Source organism: Ostrea edulis, chromosome 8 (assembly GCF_947568905.1).
Source record: "Ostrea edulis chromosome 8, xbOstEdul1.1, whole genome shotgun sequence".
NCBI lineage: Eukaryota > Metazoa > Mollusca > Bivalvia > Ostreida > Ostreidae > Ostrea > Ostrea edulis.
The window spans coordinates 8,131,616-8,155,575 of NC_079171.1; the positions used below are offsets into that span (position 1 = coordinate 8,131,616).

Genomic DNA, 23,960 nt, shown 5'->3' on the forward strand with positions numbered 1-23,960 from the left:
TAACAATATTTTTGTAATACCTATAGGAAAAGACAAAATATATGTTCCTACCATGCATGCATCTAATAAAAGCATTGATTTTACAAAATATAATGGCATCACAAGATGGTTGCATTACTTTAAATAAAACTTCCCTCTTACACCCTTCAAACATTTCCTTTCTACATAGGAAATAGAATTCTGACATTTTAGAATATATGTAACTTCCTTTGTACATAAAAGATAGAATTTACCCACCCTTACACAACTTCTTTTCTACATAAAATTAGAATTCTGAAACTCTTAAATGAAAGGTGATACAGCTCATAACTCCTATAACCAATACAAAATGAAGAGTTGGACAAACACGGACCCCTAGACACACCAGGGATGGGATCATGTGCCTAGGAGGAGTAAGCATCCCCTGTCGACCGGTCACACCCGCCGTGACGTGAGCCCTATATTTTGATCAGGTAAACGGAGATATCCGTAGTCAAAATGAGTGTGCCAAGAACAATCGATATGAAACACGTTAGCCAGCCTTTGATCCACTGATAGATTGTATAGGCAAGCAATATCATTATAACGACGACAGAATTTGCAAAAAGCTGCCTTTAAATGAATCGGATTACCATGACTTGTTCGTTTCGATAGCGAAGGTGTATGATGTTATGAAAATAAGTTAGTGTTATATGCAAAGTCTGAAAGCCAGTACCTACAGGCACTCTTTAGATCTCGAGGACGTCCGGTATTCTAGAATTTTGATAGCATTACCTGTTCACAATTGCTATTTTTTCGTAATTCAATTGGTTTTAAAAAGACCCACGAACAAAGCAATTTTAATATAATTGTAATCCCCCCTCTACATACATGTATTATAAATTACACAATCAGAAATCAAACAATAATCAAACAATAATTTGCCCATTAATTACTAAAGCTTGTAACTTATTGAAATAATTTATATTATCAATTTATGATAATTGTATATTTATAAAAGAAATTATTCATTGAGCCAATGACTGCGAGTAAAAGAGAGAAAGAGGGGGTGGTGTAGAATGTGTGTCATCTAGCCATAGGGATACAACCATTTTACAACCATAATGACCACAGAAACACGGCAGACGGTCCTGATATTTCAGATTTTCCAAGAAAATATTCCCTTTGAAATATACCTAGTGAAATATAATGCAATACATGTATATGAACAGTATCCAGTGAAAGGACCCTGCTTCTTTTTATGATGGCACAATGTAGTAACTAACAACAATCAGTAACAAATAATGCAAAGATTTAACGATTTATTTACAAATTATCTACAGACAATTATATCAATGTCATTGCTAACTCACAGTAAAGCAAGGTCCAATGTTTTTTCCACGCACAAGGATACCCAGTGATCATAAATCAGTGGTTAATTAGTCTACATATACAATCAGTGGTTAATTAGTCTACAGATACAATCAGTGGTTAATTAGTCTACAGATAGAACCAGTGGTTAATTAGTCTACAGATACAATCAGTGGTTAATTAGTCTACAGATACAATCAGTGGTTAATTAGTCTACAGATACAATCAGTGGTTAATTAGTCTACAAATACAATCAGTGGTTAATTAGTCTACAAATACAATCAGTGGTTAATTAGTCTACAAATACAATCAGTGGTTAATTAGTCTACAGATACAATCCAACATTATGTAGAGTACGTTTAGAGAGATGAAACACATACACTCGATAGTCTATTTCTACTAAAGTAACATTCTTGAGAATACACCGTATTACAATTAAAGTAAACAAGGATTACATCATATTTATACTGACCGTTTGAAAACTAGAACACTTACAATGTCGACAAAGCCCCCACCATGACATTGTCTTTACCATTGGTATGTCTGATATCAATATCATATTATTGTAACAATAAAATCTACATTGTCAATATTTGTTTCTTGAGTCATGGTTTCCACAAACACATTTGCGGAATCTGATTCGTAAAACAAAAATTCGATGCATAGTTACATTCAAATCAACATCTGAATGTAAAAGGTATACGGTACCAATTTTGATGCACTGGATGCGCATTTCGACAAATAATGTCTCTTCAGTGATGCTCAACCGAAATGTTTGAAATCTGAAATAACGATAAACTTGCTAGAGCTATTTTAGGGAAAAACAAAGTGCCAAAAAGTGGAGTCAAATTTGTCTAAGGATAAGAGCTATGTATGAGGGAGACAATCCATAATTTTGGATTGAATTTCTAAATTTTATCACAACAATTAAATCTACATCCGTATTTTCAAGCTAGCAACGAAGTACTTAGCTACTAAACTGTGGAGACCCTCGGGGACTAACAATCCACCAGCAGAGACCTCGACCCAGGGGTCATAATGTAAAACGAATGCGGTACCAATTTTGATGGACGAGATGCGCATTGCGACAAATAATCTATATTCAGTATTTTAAGTCGTTTTCATTTACTGTAACGTATTATATTTGGCGTGTACGATATTTGGCGGAAATCATTTTTTTCAACAAGTTAGCGTAGATTTGATTTAGCGCATTCCTGAATTACTTTAAACATCTAGATGTACGGATGGCATTTAGCGATGTACTTAATTTAGCGGAAGCTGCGTTCCGCCAAAGGCGCTAAATAGAATACACAGCCAAATGTAATACATTTACAGTATTTCTACACTAGTGTCGTTTTCAGCACAATCGTGAAATGACTTAACATTGGCAAAAGTGGACACTGATTTTATACGATTTTGGTCAGATCTATCAAAACACGCTATCAACACAATACAATTTAAGTTGAGATTTCAACGAGGATTAAATATTGACAGTATTATTAGTGACAGTGTTGAGATCGCTTTAATTGGATATCACTAATATGTATTCCATATCGGAGGTAATGCCGATCTTTCTTGTAATTGTAAAGTCGCTAGAATTAGCTCTAAATATACATACCCAGAATTCATACAAAAACTACTTTATTTGAGTCTGACTAAAATACGACTTATACGGTATTCTTTATAAGTGTTGTATTTAGTAAACGCTGTTTATGGAAATTAATTGGGTTCGGATTTTACATACCCCTCCATTCTATCCTAACCTGGCCTGGATTTCTCGAAAAAATCTCAAATCTTAAACTCAGTTTCAACTTAAGTTTGAGGTTTTGTCTTAGTTGAGATTTTGCTCAAATTGCATTTCTCAAAACGATCTTAGTAAAATCTCAGCTGAGTTAATCTTATTGCTCAGCTGAGTTTATTCCTCACGACACTAAGCGGCCCGTCTGTCAAAAAACGTAACATCCGCACAGCTGTATCTTTCGTAAACAAATCGTCTGCTTGTCTTCTGCCGCGTATAACGTCAAGATGGAGGACTTTCCTAAAGCACGGAAACCAAATTGGACCGAGAGAGAGCGTTTGGCCTTGGTGGAGGCGGTCCGATGCAGAGAGGACCGCCTTTTCGGTAAAATGAAGGGGGCAGGGGGAGTGAAGAACTCTCGTGTGAAGGAATCGGCGTGGGAGGAAGTCGCTCAATTCGTCAATGCGTAAGTACTGTGTTATATTTTTTTCCTATCAACAAAATCTGTGTACCTTTTATTGAAAAAAAGTTAATCCCCGGAACATTGCACAAACGCATTATGTTTTAAATAAATAATTAATTTAATCGGATGAAATTAATCTTAATCAAAATCTAAAATTTCTTAACTATTTTTGACATCCATATATTTATTATCAAAGTCGAGTGTTTGTTGATACATGCTATTGGGGCGAATTGTATTGGCACCGATCTGCTCATTTTGATTACCGGAAGCGAGACCATCGTATAATACGAGTTTGGGATTACTCCGAATGGCGAATCTACACCTTGCTTCGATTGCAACGGGAGTATATTTTCATTGCCCCTATATAAACTCGATATCTATTTTTAACAAATATTATCATCTCACTATGATTAAGACGAACGTGTTTTACGCATACACTTTATTACTTGTACATTATTTGTATGTATTTTCATGCTGCCCCTTGAGGGCCCTTGATTGGAAATAAATATAGTTAGTTTGTACCAGTGCAATTCCGAATTTGAATAGTTCGAGTTTTGATTACTGAGGAAGTAGTCTCGTAATATACCACAGACGCTTGTGTTATAAACTTCACAAGCTATGCTATAGATTGATACCATAGCATGCGAGGTTTTTGAGATAAGTACTTGTGTATTATATATAGATTACACACATGAACCGTTAATTTTGTAATAGTCATGATTGTAGGGGATCTATACTAGGCCTATACCATCCCCAAATAAAATGTTGTGGTTTTTTTTTTAAAATTATTTAGGGGGTAGCATAGTATAAGTTACCGGTTCCTGCGATATCTATACCCAGCCTTAATGAACATCAAATGCATTTATGTGTGTGTACATATATGCAGATATACACAAACACGCCGTGTATATGTCGCTGTTAGAATTTTTTTTTTATTTACAAAAATGGAATTTAATGTGCATTTATGAATATCTACATGTGCATCTGAAGAATGTCAGATTATACCTTAAAAGATATCAGATTTTGAAAAATGATTTTACGAAATAACTATCATTTAATTGAAATCAAAATTTCAAATCCATTTTAAACTCTTGTAAATGGCTACATATACTTATAACACACCTGAATTATTCACTTATGTGCTATACAGCTAATATTTTCAGGAGATGTATTGTACCGAACCTTATTATGGTAAAGGAATGATTTATCATTCCCAATAAAATATGGTTTTCAGGATATTTTACAGATAATTGTGTAGTCATACTTTATGAGATTGTCATTGGTTCTTTTCATTCTAAATTAAATTTGATTACATTCTATTAAAAATATATGATATGGTAATATTTACTAAAATGATCCATTAAATGGACAGTCTATAGATTTTTTAAAGAGCGTTTCTTTCTATTTCACCTTTGAAATAATACAATGTATGTGTATTATGTAGACAATCTGAAACCAGTCAAAGGGGGATTGAAGAGGTGAAGAAGCAGTATTCAAACCTAAAACAAAGAGGTATGGCATGGGGGTGGGGGTTGTAATCGCATTAAGCCCATCTTTTTGGGTATGTTCAACTTTCCAACTAGTACTTCAACATGATAACAGTCATTGATTTTGTATCATATACAATAATGACATAGATCACGTTGATGTTTAATTTTTTTCTCCATCTTTTTCGTCAATGCACAAAATGCAGTTCATAATGCCTATTATAGATGTTCCTGCTTTATCTTCCGTATTATGGAGTACATTGAGGAAAGGGGAGGGGGTGCAATCTGGTGTAATTTCAATTTGGGGAGATGGGGAGACATTTGTTGAAGAAAACAAAGTATGCTTATATTATAATCATCGTATATATAAAAGAAAATTCCTCAAAATTGTTACTAGTATAGATGTTCATATGATATACATGTATGTATGCATGTCTCCACAGTTGTTGCTAAATCAGATGTGCATCACCCTTTCATTTTTAGCTCACCTGAGCTGAAAGCTCAAGTGAGCTTTTCTGATCGCTTTTTGTCCGTCGTCTGTCCGTCTGTCTGTTAAACTTTTCACATTTCTGACTTCTTCTCCAGAACCACTGGGCCAATTTCAACCAAACATGGCCAAAAGCATCCTTGGGTGAAGGGCTTTCAAGTTTGTTCAAATGAAGGCCATGTCCCTTTAAAAGGGGAGATAATCACAAAAATGCGAAAATAGGGTGGGGTCATTTAAAAATTTTGTCTGGAGGACATGACACAGAGGAAGGTATATAGTGCACATGAATGTTCGAAATGTAACCTATATGCAGGACTCGAAATTAACATATGCCCGTCAGTCTATGACTGATTAAAAGTCTGACAGACTGACTGACATTTGTTTTAGTCAGTCCAATGGAACCAGTTAATTTTCTAAAGCATCAGTTTGGAAAATATACTTATGAATTTTTTTTTACACATATGGCATGCTTCGATCTGTAGATATCAGACGAATTTGATTTTATAAATCAGTGATTCCAAAGGTCCGTCGGACATTGGCAAATGTCCGGTAATTTTTGTTTTGGTCCGATCAATATCAGTTGTTGGCCGGACCAAGTGTCCGATAATCTCTTTTCCAATGAAAAACATGATTAGATAAATTTTCAATTTTTAGCAGCATATATTATGTTCCAAAATTTATTCTGTTCTTTAGTCATTGCAAACAGAAAATGTGTTTACGTTTAACTCAAATATTTATCAAACTTGCAATCATCTTCAATTCCCCCGAGAGGGTGATAATACAATTGAGCAATATAACCCGTGAAACTACAGACGTCTTTGAAGCGTTTGAATTAGGTAATAAATAACACTTATTTTAGCAAATTGTGTTTCAGGGTATACCCAAGAAATACAGACAAACAATTAAATTATATCAGTTAGTAAGGCCAAGTATTAAAAAAAATTATTTGATGTACATTACCCCAATGTATAATATTCATTCATGCCAAATAATTGTTAAGGACTTTGTGGGGGAAAATCTTGACATCTGATGCCAAAATAAAAGTTATTTTTCATATTTGACAATTAATGAATTATTCATGTCCACGATGTATTGAATGATTCTCATTTATTAAGCCAAACTTTTAATTTTCAAATTTAACAATTATTCATGTTCATGATGTATTGAATGATTCTCATTTAGCAAACCAAACTTTTTCTCTTGATATAAAATGTCCAACCTTGAAAGTTGTATGTTGGAGTACATGTGCATCAAACAAATACTTTTAATTTTGGCCCAATTTATTTGCAACTCTTAACTGACATAATTCTTGTAATTTTCTTTTCAAATCTTGTGTCTTTTCTAAAGTTTTCTACATGTCACCAAAAAAAAAATATGCATTGAAGAACAGTCCACATTTCACTTTAAATACAACATATGTACAATGTACCTTTAACCATACATTATTAAACAAACTTGAAACTTGTACCATTATAAAAACAGTATTATAAAGAGACAGTAGTTCAACAGAAAATGCATAATGACGTTGTCGAGATAGAACGAAGTTTATTTACACTAACACTATTTTTCATTGCAGTGATACTTTACTCTGTGCCAAATGAGGTGCCACAGCAACATACTTACTCATCTGAGATTGCCTCCACATGTATGTGAATATGAAATAATTCATAAAGGTTTCACTGTTACATGTACATGTATTTAATTTAGCTCACCTATTAGTTCACTGGAAGGGCCATGCCCCTTACAAAGGGGAGATAATTACATAAATGCAAAAATGGGGTGGAGTCATTAAAAATCATCTCAAGAACCACTGGGTTGGAAAAATTAAAATTTACATGACTCTTGCCTTACATAGTGCAGATTCAATTTTGTTAAAATCATGGTCCATGGTCCATGGTCCATGGTTGTAGGTCGCCCCGACCTACAATAGGGGATCAAAGTTTTACATGCGAATATATAGCGACATTCTTTAGAAATCTTTTTCTCTTGAACCACTGGGCTAGAAAAGTTATACATATACAAAAGACATTAACTGAAATCATTCGATGTAGAATTGTGTTTCGCAACCATTCTGCTGCAGAACCTGATATTAATTAAAAACTTGTACTTCTATTTCATGATTTATGTACTACAATTTGTAAATGTATCATTGTAGCCAGTTCCAGTACAACAGTGAACTGTCAGGTCATTGACTTGGGTCCAACACCATCCACATCAAAGAGACGGAAGACGATGGAGGAAGAAGAGATTTTAACCCTTCGGGCAGAAAGGGAGGCTTACCAAACAAAGACAGCATATTATAAAATGAAAATGAAAATTTTGCAATCTAAAATGGACAAGGCATGTTCAGAGCAGTAGGCATTTTGTTTTTACTCTGTTTCTCCCTCTTCCTTTTCTCCCCAATACTTTTTTGTCTGGGAGTGTTCTCAGAAAGTGCTCAAGCACACGAAGTAGTTAAAATGTATTACACGTCTTTTGTAAATCTTCTTCTGAAGAACAACTATTCCCATTTTCAATCAAAAGTGGCATAAATCATCCTACATTGAAGGCAAAAATAGGTTAGGATCATTTGAAAATCTTCTCAAGAACCACTGGCCCAGAAAAGTTGAAATTCTTATGAATGCTTCCTAACATAGTGTAGATTCGAGTTCGTTCAGATCATGGTATTTTTGGGTAGTGTAGGACCAAAATAGTGTATCAAAGTTTTTCAATGGTGATGTATAGGATTACTCTTATAAAAATCTTCTCAAGAACAACAGGGCCACTAATCGTATTGATATGTGACAAGACCTGTCTTTTGGTACCAAAGCTTGTGAGTGATGTGGCCTTTGGGCATCTTATTCAATGAAATATCTTTTGAAAGTTATATCTTGGGATATATATTAACAGTTTCAATTGATTTACATGGTCAAAATGATCAATCTGTATGCACATGTGCTTTGCTATGATTGGCAGATATTTAGATAATCGATAAATTCCCTTATGAAACAAAAATGGAATGATATAGACATCATATGTTCATACTATAAAAACTGTATATGTAAAGTGATTTGTTGTGCTGAAGCACAATGGCACCACTTCTTTAGTGGTGATGGGAGATTGGGGAACATCCATAACGATCTCCGTTACAATTAGAACTAGTTATTTTTTGTTTCTGTTGTGATTCACAGGGTTGGTATATATTCTGTGTACATGTATGTGTAGAACAGTAAAATAATATTCGAGAGTAAGAGTTTACAAGTACATTACGAATACTATTTAGGATTTCTTCATCTTCCATACTTTTTCCGTCTCTTTGATGTAGGTGTTGGCATTGCTAGATCATTTTCCTATTAACATATATATGGGTTTCAGTAAGACTATATGTGTGTAAAACTTTGCCTATTTATGTATAGGCAGAATGTTATTGTATATTAAATGTTTTTGATCTACAGTATCAAAATGTTGTTATGTTAAAAAATCTATGGTGCTATTATTTTTACAAAATTTGTAATAGACAAGACAATCCAGACAAGGTATGTAGTATGGTTGGGAAGATATACTTGATTTGTACGCATTAATGTAAAATATTATGTATATCATGTTTTGATGCATTCCAACATTTCATTTTGTGATGCATTAATAAGTATTTATATTCAATGAATATTTCAAAGGGGCATGGATGCAATTTGAGCTGAGAATTCTCAAATTTTACTTTTCCCATTGCTTAACTAAGGTACAGTGTAATTTTAATGGTCAACCAAAATTTGAGTGTCAGTTGTTGAACAGCACTCACAATCATTTGTTATGTAAACAAGACCAGAGCCATGTTTTCGTATACTTATAGATTGCTAAATAGATTTATTTATTTTATCTTGTTTAATGTATCTCAAGATAATTTTTCACTCATAGAAAATATGTTGAAAACAAAATGAGATGTGACAAACTCTAGAAACTGTTTAATTGTGTTCAGAATTAACTTGTAATATGAAAAATCTGCTTTAACCAAATCTTTTACAAGTATATTTAATCTATATGAACAAAAACATGACACAAGCCTTGTTTACATAACAAGGACTTGTGACCTCTGTATCTCCCATGTACCTCGACAACTGACATTCGAATTTTTGCTGACCATTAGAAATACCTTCAATGTTAAACAATGTAAACATTGAAACTGGAAAAATAAAAGTTTGAAAATTTTCAACCAAAACCGTGTCCATGCCCTTTTAATAGTCATCATTTAAGAAGAAAAAATGATTCTATCTTTTTTTCTGTATACCGTCCAAACCTTTAGTATTAGTAATAGATAACCTGTTTTATTTCAAGAAAAAAATGCCTGACAAATATAATCCCTAACATGTTTGCCATCTCTTTGATCCCCAACATCAAAACTAACATCCTCCTGGTTTACAAATAATTCGTCTACATCTAAGATATCATTTCTTTCAATACCAATGTTGTGCAAGACTGCACAGGCCAAAGTGATACTACATGCCTTGTCTGGAGTTGTGCGTAGGCCAGTGGACAAACATGAAAATCGTTTCTTAAGAATTCCAAAAGTCTGTTCAATGAGAACTCTTGTTTTAGCATGGCAGTTGTTGAATTTGACTTCTGCTGGAGTAGAGGGAACAGGATATGGCGTCATAAGATAGGGCTTGCAGGGGTATCCTGAGTCACCAAGAAGGAAACCTTTGTATTGTCCTGTTGATATAGAAAAAAATATAGTACAATCAGTCTAATGTATTGGTACTATCTCAAAGCCTAGAAAATTCTTAATGATATATACCATTGTCAAAGGCAACAGAGATACGGCTGTCTCTAAATATCCTACTGTCATGTACGCTTCCTGGCCATTTCGCCACACAGTTTAGGATCCTATACTTAGCATCACATATCATCTGAAATTGTTATTTTAAAAGGAATTTAAATTATCATTGCAAATCCAGATTTAACTGTCAGTTTATTGGACAATAATTTATGTCATATTTGTTTGGCAATAGTCTTCTATGCTATTACATTCAAATTAGATGTATGAGCTTGCATGCAAAATGTTTGAACCATCATATAGGTTAAATCCTGAGATGTATATAGGAAGTTTTTGAATACCTGGTTACATGTATTTGTATAATTAATCAAAAGTTTTAATTCATCATCTTTGCTAGCCAAGTGTCCGATTTACTTACTCTCATGAGAGTAAGAGAATCGGACATTTGGTAAGCGAAGATGGTATTTTATGGACATTACTCTAGTGTTTCAGTGTGTTCCTGTATTAGCAATATGGTGATAAAATTGTTGTGTTAAATACCACCAGGTATTATTTGTTATGTTTCGCTCATGTGAACTGCTGGCTGGTGTGAGCTTTTCAGTCTATCTATGTTGTCTTCATCATTGTTGTCATCTTTGACATTCCATATTTTGATTGATTGTTTGTTGTTTTTGAAATAGTTAGCCATTATACAGTAGTATTTATTAAGCATAAAACTTCAAGTTATGAAAACATATTATATTGTGTAAATTAAGACTTGTTTAACTAGTTGCCCATCTTCACAGATGAGCAATGTGGCCCATAGGCCCTGTTGTGGCATAAATGAAATTATTAATACATTATCAAAAATCATACCATACTGTGTTGTGTTGTGAAATCGAATATGATCCATGAATATGCTAATGTTAAAAGCACAGAATACCTGCACATTAAGAGAATGATATCCTTTCCTATTCACATAGTCTGGTTCATTCTGTGATGGTGCTTGTAGTTTGATGAAGGTCCCATCAACACATCCCAGAACATTTGGGAAACCTAGATATATAATATTTAACTTGTGATCAGTTAATTGATCAGACTATAGTAGAAATATACATGAAATGTTGTATTACTTCACGTGTGGAAACGAATTATAACTATTAATTTTAAAAGATTTCAAAATTTAAATTATATTGAAGTACAATTCTTGGGTATTGAATTTATGATTTATATATAATCTGGCTCATTGATGGAAGGTGCTTTTATTTTGATGTAGGTGCCATCAACGCAGCCCAATACATTAGGAAACCCTATGACAAATTGATAGAGATTAAAAATTGTGTACAAATAATGACGGCATTATGCGTTACCAATCTTTAAGACTTTCATATATATGTTTCTAACCACATTCCCCTTGAAAATTTTAAGTCTAGATCCACCCACACATTGGAATAAACGAATACTTCAGCAAATATCTGCTTTATTTATGTGTCAGAAATGTTGTATTACTTCACGTGTGGAAACGAGTTATGTCTAGTAATTTTAAAAGATTTCAAAATTTAAACTATATTAAAGTACAATTCTTGGGTATAGAAATTATGATTTATATAATCTGTCTCATTGATGGAAGGTGCTTTTATTTTGATGTAGGTGCCATCAACGCAGCCTAATACATTAGGAAACCCTATGTCAAACTGATAAAGATTAAATTGTGTACAAATAATGACGGCATTATGCATTACCAACCACACTCCCCTTGAAAAGTTAAGTCTAGATCCACCCATATATTGGAATAAACGAATACTTCCGCAAATATCTGCTTTATTTGTGTGTCAGAATCAAATCAAACTTTTTTTTATATAATCCATTGTACCATGATAATATATCACAAGTGAAGCAATGTTTTCATTCCTAATACGTATGTATGCATGTTTGTTGTTCAATACGAAAGATTTGCGGTACGATATAACCTGAGTTGCAGAATTATTTCCCTTGACTTGTCGATGTTGGAAGTTCAAATTACCTGCAATGGCAAAAAATTCTTGTTTCACTTGTACCATTCTTGGACCTGTCGGCATGTTGATAAATTGCCTTGCCACCCAGCACAAACCACGGCACACGTCTCTTACTGCTCTGCATATGGAAGGTGGGGAAATAGAGGAAAAGGTGTCCGAAATCAGCGAGTAAAACCCACCAGTCGCTAAAAACCTCAGTGTTACGAGGACTTGAAGAAGGGGTGGTAGAGCGCAACTCCTCAGAGTTTCGCGTGTAAGAGAAGGGGCGAGCAAACCAGTGATATAAAGAACTGTATCAGGCCTAAATCGGTACCTCTTAAACACCTCTACTTCACACAAATTTTCTAATGGATTTTCGCGATCCACGAGTCTGTTATACGCTATACGCTGACGATGCCGGCGGCGACGACGTTGTGATCTGTTGTTGATCGCCATATTTGAGAGGTAAGATAAGATTTGAGACTACTAAGAAGGTATCTCAAGATTTAATCTCAGCTGAGTTATAAACCGATCTTAGATTTTTTTGAGAAATCCAAATATTTGAGTTTTCTGAGATTTGAGATTTTTCTCAGAAATTTGAGTAAAATCTCAGACTTAAGTCTGAGTTTGGACTTAAGATTTTTTCGAGAAATCCAGGCCAGTATTTATATATCTCAACTAATTCGATACACAAGAGTTTTCTTCTGCGTATGGTCAGTTCTTAAATTGAAGCAGGCTACTGATAAACAAGTTGATGGTGCAGGGGTTTCAATAGTCTCAATGGATGTCAGCATTTCGCAAATTTCATGGTCGTTATAACGATCTAGTTCGTCAATACAATCTATCATTGGGTCAAATGCTGTCTGACGTGTTTCATACCGATTGTTAGACCGGTTTCTGGCGTGACGACACAAACGTTACTGAACTTTTGCACCCTTGGATTTTCGCGAGAGCATGGCACTTTGGCGTCCGTAACGTTAACAAAACATTGCACTTTGGCGCAGACCATCGCACTTTGGAGGGGCCATCGCACTTAAGAGTCTTACGTATATAGTCCCAATAAAACCTGAAAATGAAGGAAAATATAACTTACAGAACAACAAACCACAGTCCATCGTCTGAAAGTCTCTCTATTTTTATAAGTGTGAATTTACTTAATTTAAGAAATGATAACAGCACATGTATATCAATTGCTACGTGATATAGTAAAACATGTTGTGTACTTCAAAATTCACTGATTACTCTTGTGAACACTTTCTGTTAAAGTATACCGTTTTTTTGGGGATAGAATATGATTTTTTTAATATATATTTTCATTATCATTGCATGTACTTGATCAAATAAATCCAAATATCGCTATTTATCATGGTGCGATAAGTTACGTTAAATAAACTCGGCATTGAAGAAGTAAATTCTAATAATATACGGGACAAAACATTGTGATCTACGGGGTATGATCTATACGTTTCTTCATTTATGATATATGTGTGATTTCTAATTACATATATTTTGCAATAAAAACCCCCAATATATTCTCCTTTGATATACGTATACATAAGGTAAACAACGGACAGTGCGTGCAACATACCTGGAGGTAAATTGTATTGGTTGATGCGACAGTTATACCCTGTTAAACTAAATTCCAAAAACGACATTAAATACCAATACTGAAACTATTTTAGTTTGCCTATTTAGACATGTTGTTTCTCTCTGGATGTTCGGTGATTTATGGTGCATGTATTATTACCTAAGAGATATTGATGGTTTGGGTATTGTTTAACAGCCCTCTCATTTTTTCCGTTCATATGGAGACGTCATCATTGCCGGTGAAAGGCTCTAACATTTAAACCTATGCTCGACGCTTATGTTTATTGAGCATGGAAATATCTTTATCGTACCACATCTGCTGTGACACAGAACCTCGATTCTTGTGGTCCCATCCAAAGGACCAGAACAAAAGAAATGTAGGAAGTAAATTGCGACATGGATATATTTTTTTTAATTCTCGTACACCAAAATATTTTTTTGTAACTTATGTTGAGTATCATATTTAAAAAATTTTTTTTTGCATGTTTCCTAAGAACAAATAGCCTATTTCAGTGCAAAGGAAAACCTACATTTGTTTTTTATACCTTAAAATCTGATGCCATTGAAGATCACTGATATGTGAAATTCAATGTGAAGAGAGACTGGAGGCTGATATTACAGTTACCTCCCTTAGACTATATAAATTATGATACAGTACTTGCTAAGGATGTAATTTTAGATACTACTGTTTTAACCGTTTTCAGTCTGGTCATTTCTCAAAGATATTAGTTATAAGTACATCCGTTACATCAGCATACATATACTTAGCTGTATAGGACTACAAATCTATCATACATATACTTAGCTGTATAGAACTACAAATCTATCAGTATATTCTGTGTGCCTAATTCGCCAGGGATGCAGTTTGGGTCACCTGAATAACTCAGGTGAACGGATATTTCGGTCTGTGTTCGGCACCATCTGGCAACATCCGTCAACAACATACGTCTGTTCGGGACTCTGTTTATATTTACATATCTCTATCACGTACCAAGCTGGATGTTATTCAGTAGTTTCATTGCGGATCAGTCACGATTATGTCATATATGGCCAAAATCTAATCTGATTTTGATATCGTAGATATCGGCGATATCACATCGAAATTGAGTCGACATCGTCTATATACATGCTGCCAATGATATCGACGTTCGTACAACGATATCGTATCGATATCGACAAGTATTTTTCTAAGATGTGTTTGAATCAATAGTCTTAGCATACACATCATAATGACTGCCTACGATGTCTATATCGTCGATATCGACATTCTCACAATCATATCGTTTCGATGTCGACAATTTCTTTTGTAGTCCACACAGGATAATGTAACCACTGCGTTAATTAAGCAAAACGATCGTGACTCGATATTGACATGATACCGTCGATTTAACCAGAAAGATAAATCATTTATATCCCAGTTCCAACACTACGTTAAGTCCTCATACAACCATTATCCCGCCGCGGTAAACTAGAGGTTACAGCGGTCGCCCCGCTTGCGAAAGGCCGGTGTTCGAATCCGAACGCGACATACCTTGGTCGTTAAAACATGTAGTGAGAGTTCAATTGCCAAACGCTTGACATCAGTTGTGAATGTCATGGGTCACTTTAAAACGGATGTCCAGTGTCACAGTAGTGCTCAATGGCTCTAAGCGCCGAGTAAAGGTCTAAAATTGAAGCTCTTCGCCGATCTTGGTGATGCAGCCTCCATATGACTGAAAAAAGCTCGAGAAAGACGCTAAACAAGATACAATCAATCAATCATACAACCGTTACAAAACGACCATGATTCAGTATCAAAGAAAGGTGAAGAAAACGAACGGTGATCAATCTCATAACTCCTACAAGCAATACAAAATAGATTGTTGGGCAAACACGGACCCCTGGACACACCAGAGGTGGGTGTAGCGGTCAGCCAGGTTCGATCGCCGATGGCCAGATAGCTTAGTTGGTAGAGCACCTGACTGGAGATTCAGGGGGCCCGGGTTTGAATTATTTGAATATTGACGATATTGAAAGGAAGAATTTCGCAGTTCTAACATTACGTTAAAAATGATCCGGATTCGATATCGACCACTATCTCACCAGGAAGAGAAATCAATCTGATATTAGTCCTCATACAACCATTAAAAACGCTCATGCGTTGATATCGACACAATATCGTCAGTAAAGGTAGGTGGTTATTAGAGTACATATAGATGTGATATAATGTTTGCGTTGTCGATATCATTGATATCGTTTTTACATCGGATCTTGGACATAACTCGATCCTGTGTGAATTGCTTCTATTTCATTATTTCAACCTCTTATGGCTTATAGGAGTTATGAGATTGATCACTGTTCGTTATCTTCATCTTTCATCCAGGAGCCTTACCACTTTGGTTTTAAATTTAATGATATACAAAGACTCACTTCGTCAGTGTAATACACCCCGGTTTTCATATGAAGACCGCCTTAGTTTACGAGTTTTGTATTGGTATTGAAGATGTGCTTGTAACACGGGTTTTGATTTGTCTCCTTTTTTGAGAAATTTACAAGTTGGTGAACTCAGTGGGTTTTGAAGAAATTTTACAAAGAGCATTTCACTTCATTAACTTTTTAAAGCTAAATATGTTGTTAAAGCTAAATCCATTGTTAGCTACGTGAAGTTATTGCAACGATTTTGATTCCAATTGTTAACAAAGTTGTTGATCTTAAAAGTAGACATTTGGGATGAAATAGCTTACACATAGAGCTCTTGGCTTGTCTGACTACGTATTATCACTTTTTAAAGCTAGGGTATTTCGTTCAAACACTGTTCTTCATGTTTCTTTCTATATTTGTTAAAATCACATTGTGCGCGTTTTAATTTCTTACCGGTCAACTGCATTTCATTTCTAATATCCCATCAGGTCTTCAGCACTATATAACTTTTCGAATAACTTCAAAAAATGGGTTCATGTTAAGAAAAAAAAAAAAACCTTAACTTTTCTGAAGCAATAGATCGATATGTAAGATCCATTCATATGGTCTCATATCAATGAATAAAGTATTGCTGTTTTCCTACTTGGAAATTTTAGTGATCAAATTGATAGTCTTTTGAATATCTGCAAACATTTTTCCATGTAAGTGTATTTTTTTCATTAAGTAAGGATAGTAGATACGTCACTTACTGCAAATGAAATGCACCAGCCTATCATGATGACGTCAAGATGACAAGTACACCAAGGTCAATTTTTGCTTATATAGTCCACAAGGAAATATGTGAATGAAAGGTGAAGATAGCGAACAGTGATCAATCTACCAAATCCCGTAAGCAAGAGTTGGGAAACACGGACGCGTGGATACACCAGAGGTGGTCTCAGATACCTACTGTGTATTGTAAAAAAAATGCGATGAGACTCTTTCCAAATACTCAAAGACGGAAACACAGTCATTGCATTGTTCATATAAAATACCCAAGTATACATTATGGCACCCTTGGTTCGCTTTTTGAGTTACGTCAACATACAATTAGGTAAACATCATATTCGGAAAAATCCCACCCTGTTCCATTGAGAGTTCTAGATACGTTATTCACAGAAGACAAAGCTAATCTATATGAGCATTTTCAATACTAGAATTTAAAGTGAACTATATGGGTTTTGCCAATCACAGACTCTTTAAAATAACCGCTGGTCATGATGGTATTCTTTTCGGATAATGCCACCAATTCATTAAATCTAAATTTACAAACAGTGGAATGAATACCGTCAACATAAGCAACATCTTTCGTTATAAAGTAGTTCAGTCTTGTATTCCAACATATTTCAAGTTCAGGTCTACATATTTCCTACAAATATATTAAATGGGGCGGTCCTTCGGATGGGACAGCAAAAACTGAGGTTCCATGTCACATCAGGTGTCACATGGTAAAGATCCCTACCTGTGCAAAGGCCATAAGGGCCGAGCATAGACCTGAATCTTGCAATCCTTTATCGGCAGTGGTGACCTCTCCATATGAGTGAAATGTTCTCGAGCAGGACGTTAAACAATATTCAATCAACCAATCAATATACCACGTATGACCGCTTGAAGCACCTCCAACACTTCTGTCACATCGTAATGTGATGCTTCTAAACAATGTGGTATTGGATGACGATCATACATGTAAAGACCTTAATAACTGTATCGTGAAATAACGACAAATCAAGCAGTACTGCAGATATATGACATTGGGTATATATATATATATATATATATATATATATATATATATATATATATATATATATATATAACTGTATCGTGATATTATATAACACTGATAATCCCAAGCATTGCTGTAGTGAAAGTTTGTTGATTTCATTAGTGAACAATTCTGTTCAAGGTGAAGACGGCTCAATTCAGTGTGTTGATCTGCCACACACTAGAATAAAACTGCAAAAGTTTAAAAGCATGCTGCCTAGATTTAGAGCTTTTTTTGTACACCGGGTGAAGGGTAATAAACTAAAATACACTGAAATTTATACTAGAATCATCGGTTCAGAAAACTTACAAACATAACAAAGACAATCGATGTAAAAGTAACAAATATACTTTTGTGCGCGGGACCACATTTCCATGGCTAATCCTGTAAAGAACATTTTCTCAAATTCGGTTTACTGTAGCATGATTTTGTGCAAGAAATTAAAACGCAGTCAACTGATAGAAAGTGCCACGTGCGGTAAATCTGTTATGTACGTGCTAAGACGTCAGGATTAAACACTTCACAAACTGATGATTTTATTCACGTTGCACAATGTACGCAACTTTATTACCTAAATATAATGTGAACATTCAATTTGAGATTTGTAATAACACAAGATGTTCGACTACGCTATTCCCCTGTATGTTCTAAGTATAAACTGAGAATGATTTAATGGAGATGATATTATACGTTACAAGAGGACTACGTTTAATTCAAATGCGAAATGGATTGGCGGATCTTAGTTTGTTATCCTATTATGGCATTACTGTATATAAACGGAAAATAAAAGATTGTTGTGTTTTGTGAGATATATTGATCGGCATGGTCACTGTCTAACAAATCTCTACATAAAATCCAATTGTCGCTGTCCAACAGAACTGTAGATAAATTCCCATTGTCGCTGTCCAACAGAACTGCAGATAAAATCCAATTGTCGCTGTCCAACAGAACTGTAGATCCAATCCCATTTTCCAATTATTTATTTTGTTTTGCTTATATATGTTGATCGATGTTCGTTGTCTTCACTTTTAATTGCCATGAATGTATATGTATGGTTGAATGATCATGTTGCATTTGTAAAAAGTAACTCCTCAGCATCATACATACTATAAACAACACATAAACCTCATACAAATTATATATAACAAAACTTCAGAAGCTTTGTACTATTTCCAAACAGTAATGTAACTTCCAAAATAAGAATAATATAGGGATAAGATCTTCCAACAGCCTATCAGAATTATCTCTATCCTGCTTTATCAAAGCAATACAAACTGTAAATGACGGTAAAATAAATTGAAAAATAAAACAACAAATAGTTAAAATACGTGTGATTGAATGCATGCAAGGTGAAGATAACGAACAGTGATCAATCTCATAACTCCTACAAGCAATACAAATTAGATAGTTGGGCAAACACGGACCCCTGGACACACCAGAGGTGGGATCAGGTGCCTAGGAGGAGTAAGCATCCCCTGTTGACTTAGCGGGAGAAGAGGGAATCTGAAGCAATGACCCGTCAAATCAGTAGAAAATGTCGATTCATGAATCATTGTCATCCTGTCGATAATTCCTGCTCATAATATCTGATGTGCATTGACCTCAGAGGTCACCAGTTCGGAACAAAAGCGAAAGAGGGGCACTGAGCGCATGTCAGATTTGTAAACAATTTAACATGCCAATTTCATAGCACATTCACTACCAGAATTGTATTTGAGTGGCACATTGCGTAATTATTACTTTCTTACACTTATAGTACTTCTTGTCATTCATAAAACGATGCGATATTTTTAACCAAAGAAACGCCTGGTGACTCACGTCACTTTAAATCTTTGAATATGACATTGGTCTCTACAACCCGATAATATTTGGCAACTATCGTTCCCATGTCCGTGTATATGACACAATGTCGGTTTATACGAAACGCTCATTGTAGGTATGCTCTCAAATAATATCCCCTTGTTTATTTTGCTGAAGTTTTCTTCACATCTTTAATAAATTATATTATTTATACCGATAGGAGTTAACTGATGCATAATTGGATAGTTGAAAAAAAAATGCCGTCAGTTTCAGTTTGCATTGCTTTTACTGCCCTGTTTTCCATTCTTGCGAGGCAGAATTTATTTTCAAACGTCTTGTCAAGAGGAAAACATTTCTTGCGGCTGCGTTTACCTCTGTAATTAGATACGTTGACAGAGTTTCACATATCGCTCACTTTTCTTCATATATACAGTATATTTGACAGTCAACGTAAAAATAATACCACAGGATACTCAATATCTGTTTTATCTTTGAATATTTTATCCATAGACAAAGGCGGCAAGCTGGTACTGTCATTTCTTGTACTCTATTGCAGTCAATCAGATGCCTCAAAGTCATACGTCAGGAACTGCAGTGAGAGACTGTAAAGTTGTCATTAAGGATATGCCTGCGTATGCACGGACTACTAGTTTTAGTCACTCGTAAGGGAAAATATATCCAAGTAATGTATGCATATTTTACATCGTTAAAGTAATCTGAAAAAAAGGATCACAATTCTATTTTAAATGTTTGGCAAAATAACGTCCGCAGAAATGTCTGACGTTCTATGGTCGTTATAACGATCTAGTTCGTCAATACGACCTCACATTGGGTCCAATGCTGTCTGACGTGTTTCATACCGATTGCTAAGCCGTTCTTGGCACACTGATTTTGACTGCGGATAACTCCGTTTACCTGATCAGGATATGGGGTTCACGGTGGGTGTGACCGGTCAACAGGGGATGCTTACTCCTCCTAGGCATCTGATCCCACCTCTGGTGTGTCCAGGGGTCCGTGTTTGCCCAACTATCTATTTTTTATTGCTTGTAGGAGTTATGAGATTGATCACTGTTCGTTATATTCACCTTGCATACATGGGTCTAGAATAACGTGCCATGTGAAACCAATGCAAAAAAGGAAACTCAATCAACAGTTCATTGACGTGTTGTTGTTCTGTGATCGTGTTTTTATTTAAGGGGAAATGGAGGTATATAACAATGCCATTTTTACGACAATTCATTTTGCAAATTATAATATGCATGGAAAGGGAAAGATAGCGAATGGTGATTTAATGCATCAATGCTATAAAGAATATAAAATTAATAGCAGGACAAACACCGATATCTGAAGACACCAGAAGTGTGATTTTGTGTCTAGATGAAGCATGTTATGACCCGCTCTTGTAATGTTCTGGAAAAGAGAGGAAAAAACATTTTCTTGAATATCCTGGATGCTTAAGGATATGTAACATTTGAAAATATTTTGAAAATACCACCATTGATACTTTAAGCTGCACAAACAATACACAGTTTACAGTTTGTTTTATATATTTCTGTATATCCATACACCCCCAGGAGTATGTATTGTATTCGGCAGAATCAAGTAAAATGTTTTGCTACAGCGCTGTGTTATGCAATAAATACGATACGCATGGTGTGTGAATGTATGCTATTTATCTTGTGTTAATTTGAATTGGTTACAACTGTTTATGAAAGGTGAAAATAATAGTGATCAATCGCATAACAGAATGCATATAATGTACATAGGCCTGGTATTTGTTTCGTGTGTTACAACTCTTCATCTGATTTCTCCTCCACTAGTTTGGGGGAAATATATAATATTTTATCTTAACTACAGAAAGATGAATGTTTAGTAAATCACACGTGTTGAAAATAAAGTGTTTTAGATTGATGGGTTTTTCCAACACCGAATTGCCACTCAGAAAAGGCGGACATTGCATCTGCTGTTTGTGAGAAATGAAAAAAGGCGGGGATTGTACCTGTTGAATGCGAACAAAATGTCAATCGTTTCATCCGATCAAAGCTCTCCACCTCCAGCTATCTCATATAAATAAAGGCAGATTCATCACACTAATGCGCTGTATATCTCGACATCAAGACACCATGTTCTGTTTAAAGGTAAGTTAACTATTGACAAGAAACGTATACATAATTGCAAGCAATATGCAACATAAATAAAATGCTGGTAGATATTAGGTATGAAGGACGAATACTTCTAATCAACTCTAAGTTTTCACGACAAGTGTAGGTTTTGACAATGCCTTTGTTGTTACAAAGATGGACATACATACTTGGAAATAGGAGTGACGTATATAATGCTACACGAGATGGTGATTCATTTTAGACACCTGCTCACACACCTTGTGATTTCTGGTGTCCGTGTAATCCCTGTTATAGATGTGTATTATTTACAGGGTACCAGATTGTATGTTATAAGCTTTTAGGAGTTATTAGATTGATCACTGTTCGTTATCTTCGCCTTCCATTGATCTCTGTTAAAATTCCCATGTTTCCCACCTTTTGACAAGAGGACTGGATAGCATATAAATAGCTATAAGTTTTGAAACTACAACTCTTTAACCATGGGATTATTTTCTTTGTCATTTCTCTCATGTCACAATGTAAATCTCAATAGCCGTATAATAGTAATCAGCACTCATAAAATTACATCATATTGCATTTCTCTTCCTGTCAGATTTGCATTGTGGGCGTTATGGTTCTGGCCAGTCTTGACGGTATCGACGCGTGGCGGCGTCAGTTACGATACAGCTTTGGAGGTAATATAGTTAATATAAACCCACGAGGAAGTAAAGGATATATGAGGGAATAGTAATCTATTTCAGAAGTTTAATAGTATTTTTACCGAAAAGTGGTAAAGGCGTATTTTTGATAATGTTGCACGTATGTGTTTCGATTGTGTTTTCGAGGACTGCGATAATGCTACCCGAGTTTTAACACGAGATGATCAATTACAGTTCCGACAATGTAGAAACACTGTGAACATTTCATGGAGTTCTACGTATACACAAACACAAGTTATTTTGGATGTCCACGCTTTTATACGGTTTCTTTAGCAAAAGTTCAGCAAAGTTTTATCCTGTGATACCGGGTATAAACATTTTTCTTATTAGTTTCTGTAAAGTTTTGATATATTTCAACACTGAAGAATGAACATGCATTTGCCATGATAAAACCAACATCAAGTGCCTTATGTCACGATTCCAAACTACAATCTTTCAAGTTACCTATTCCAGCTAACCATTGATTTAACAAAGCATAAGTGTCCATGAGGTTGAATATCGTATCCTTATTTTTTAATGTTTCATTCATTTTGAGAAACAACTTTAGATCTTTACAAAGCACTCGGAACAGTAGCAGCGAAATGAGCATATATTGGGAAGAAGTTAAAGACGTTGGGGGTGTTGACGACGATGATAGTATATGTGCAATGTCCATTCACATAGTAGCGAAAATCATGTGTCCATTTCCATGTTTGCAGAATGTTCATATATATGTCATATCAAACTCATAATGATCGTCATTACTAGGCACACGCAGATACAGAAACCACAATGTATGCAAAAATGGCGGGACCTACCATCGTTACAGAAAATATGGGATATTCTGGAAATGTATTTGCCCGAGCGGGTGGACAGGAAAGTATTGTCATTGTAAGTTGACATTTATAATTGAATGACAAAGAATCCAGTATAACGGTGGAGGCCTATTTCATGAATCAGTATGACAAAGAACAAAATGAAGATGAATTTGTAAAACCCTGAAAAGCAGTTGATAATGAAATTAAATTGTTTTTGTATGTTTTGGGTTCATTTTCACCTTGGATGAATTTAATAGAGCGATGGATATTGAGTTTCCATGACGGCACACAGTTTGTATTTTTTTCTTATATTTCCGAAGTTGAACAAAATATCCCTTTATTTTTATCCCAACGTATTAATGTCTCTATAATCTCTTACCCACAATCACGCACTTTAGCACATATGCATTTGCCCCACAATCACGCACTTTAATGCACTTTCATTGTGCATTTGTTTTACTGCGTTTTATCGTTGATATAGCAAGAATTGTTGATTTTTTTTTTCAATATCTTGGGTTGTGAGACAA

At 34.9% G+C, this 23,960-nt stretch overlaps 2 protein-coding genes across 3 annotated transcripts; one reads left to right on the forward strand and one right to left on the reverse strand.

Moving 5' to 3' along the window:
- Positions 1-3,163: 3,163 nt before the first annotated feature.
- On the forward strand, positions 3,164-11,105 carry LOC130046623 (uncharacterized). 2 transcript variants are annotated; one of them, XM_056148096.1, is made up of 4 exons: positions 3,164-3,533; positions 4,975-5,042; positions 7,081-7,149; positions 7,660-11,105. In XM_056148096.1, the coding sequence occupies exons 1-4, from the start codon at positions 3,355-3,357 to the stop codon at positions 7,860-7,862; spliced, it is 519 nt and encodes a 172-aa protein (XP_056004071.1). In that variant the 5' UTR covers positions 3,164-3,354; the 3' UTR covers positions 7,863-11,105. The 2 variants fall into 2 exon arrangements, 1 of the variants encoding a protein (XP_056004071.1); XR_008798218.1 differs by lacking the exons at positions 3,164-3,533; positions 4,975-5,042; positions 7,660-11,105 and adding an exon at positions 5,748-5,774 and having other exon boundaries at positions 7,081-7,394.
- LOC130049885 (putative nuclease HARBI1) lies at positions 10,801-12,789 on the reverse strand. Its single transcript, XM_056148095.1, has 2 exons — positions 12,254-12,789; positions 10,801-11,286 (listed from the first exon to the last, which is right to left on the reverse strand). The coding sequence occupies exons 1-2, from the start codon at positions 12,678-12,680 to the stop codon at positions 10,988-10,990; spliced, it is 726 nt and encodes a 241-aa protein (XP_056004070.1). The 5' UTR covers positions 12,681-12,789; the 3' UTR covers positions 10,801-10,987.
- Between the last annotated feature and the right edge of the window lie 11,171 nt (positions 12,790-23,960).

Bases quoted from the DNA above. Each gene is read 5' to 3' on its own strand.
- LOC130049885 (XM_056148095.1), bottom strand. From the start codon at position 12,680: ATGGCGATCAACAACAGATCACAACGTCGTCGCCGCCGGCATCGTCAG. The intron at 11,287-12,253 runs GTAATTTGAACT...TTATATATCTAG, and splicing joins AGAATTTTTTGCCATTGCAG to GTTTCCCAAATGTTCTGGGA.
- LOC130046623 (XM_056148096.1), top strand. From the start codon at position 3,355: ATGGAGGACTTTCCTAAAGCACGGAAACCAAATTGGACCGAGAGAGAG. The intron at 3,534-4,974 runs GTAAGTACTGTG...TGTATTATGTAG, and splicing joins GTCGCTCAATTCGTCAATGC to ACAATCTGAAACCAGTCAAA. The intron at 7,150-7,659 runs GTATGTGAATAT...GTATCATTGTAG, and splicing joins ATCTGAGATTGCCTCCACAT to CCAGTTCCAGTACAACAGTG.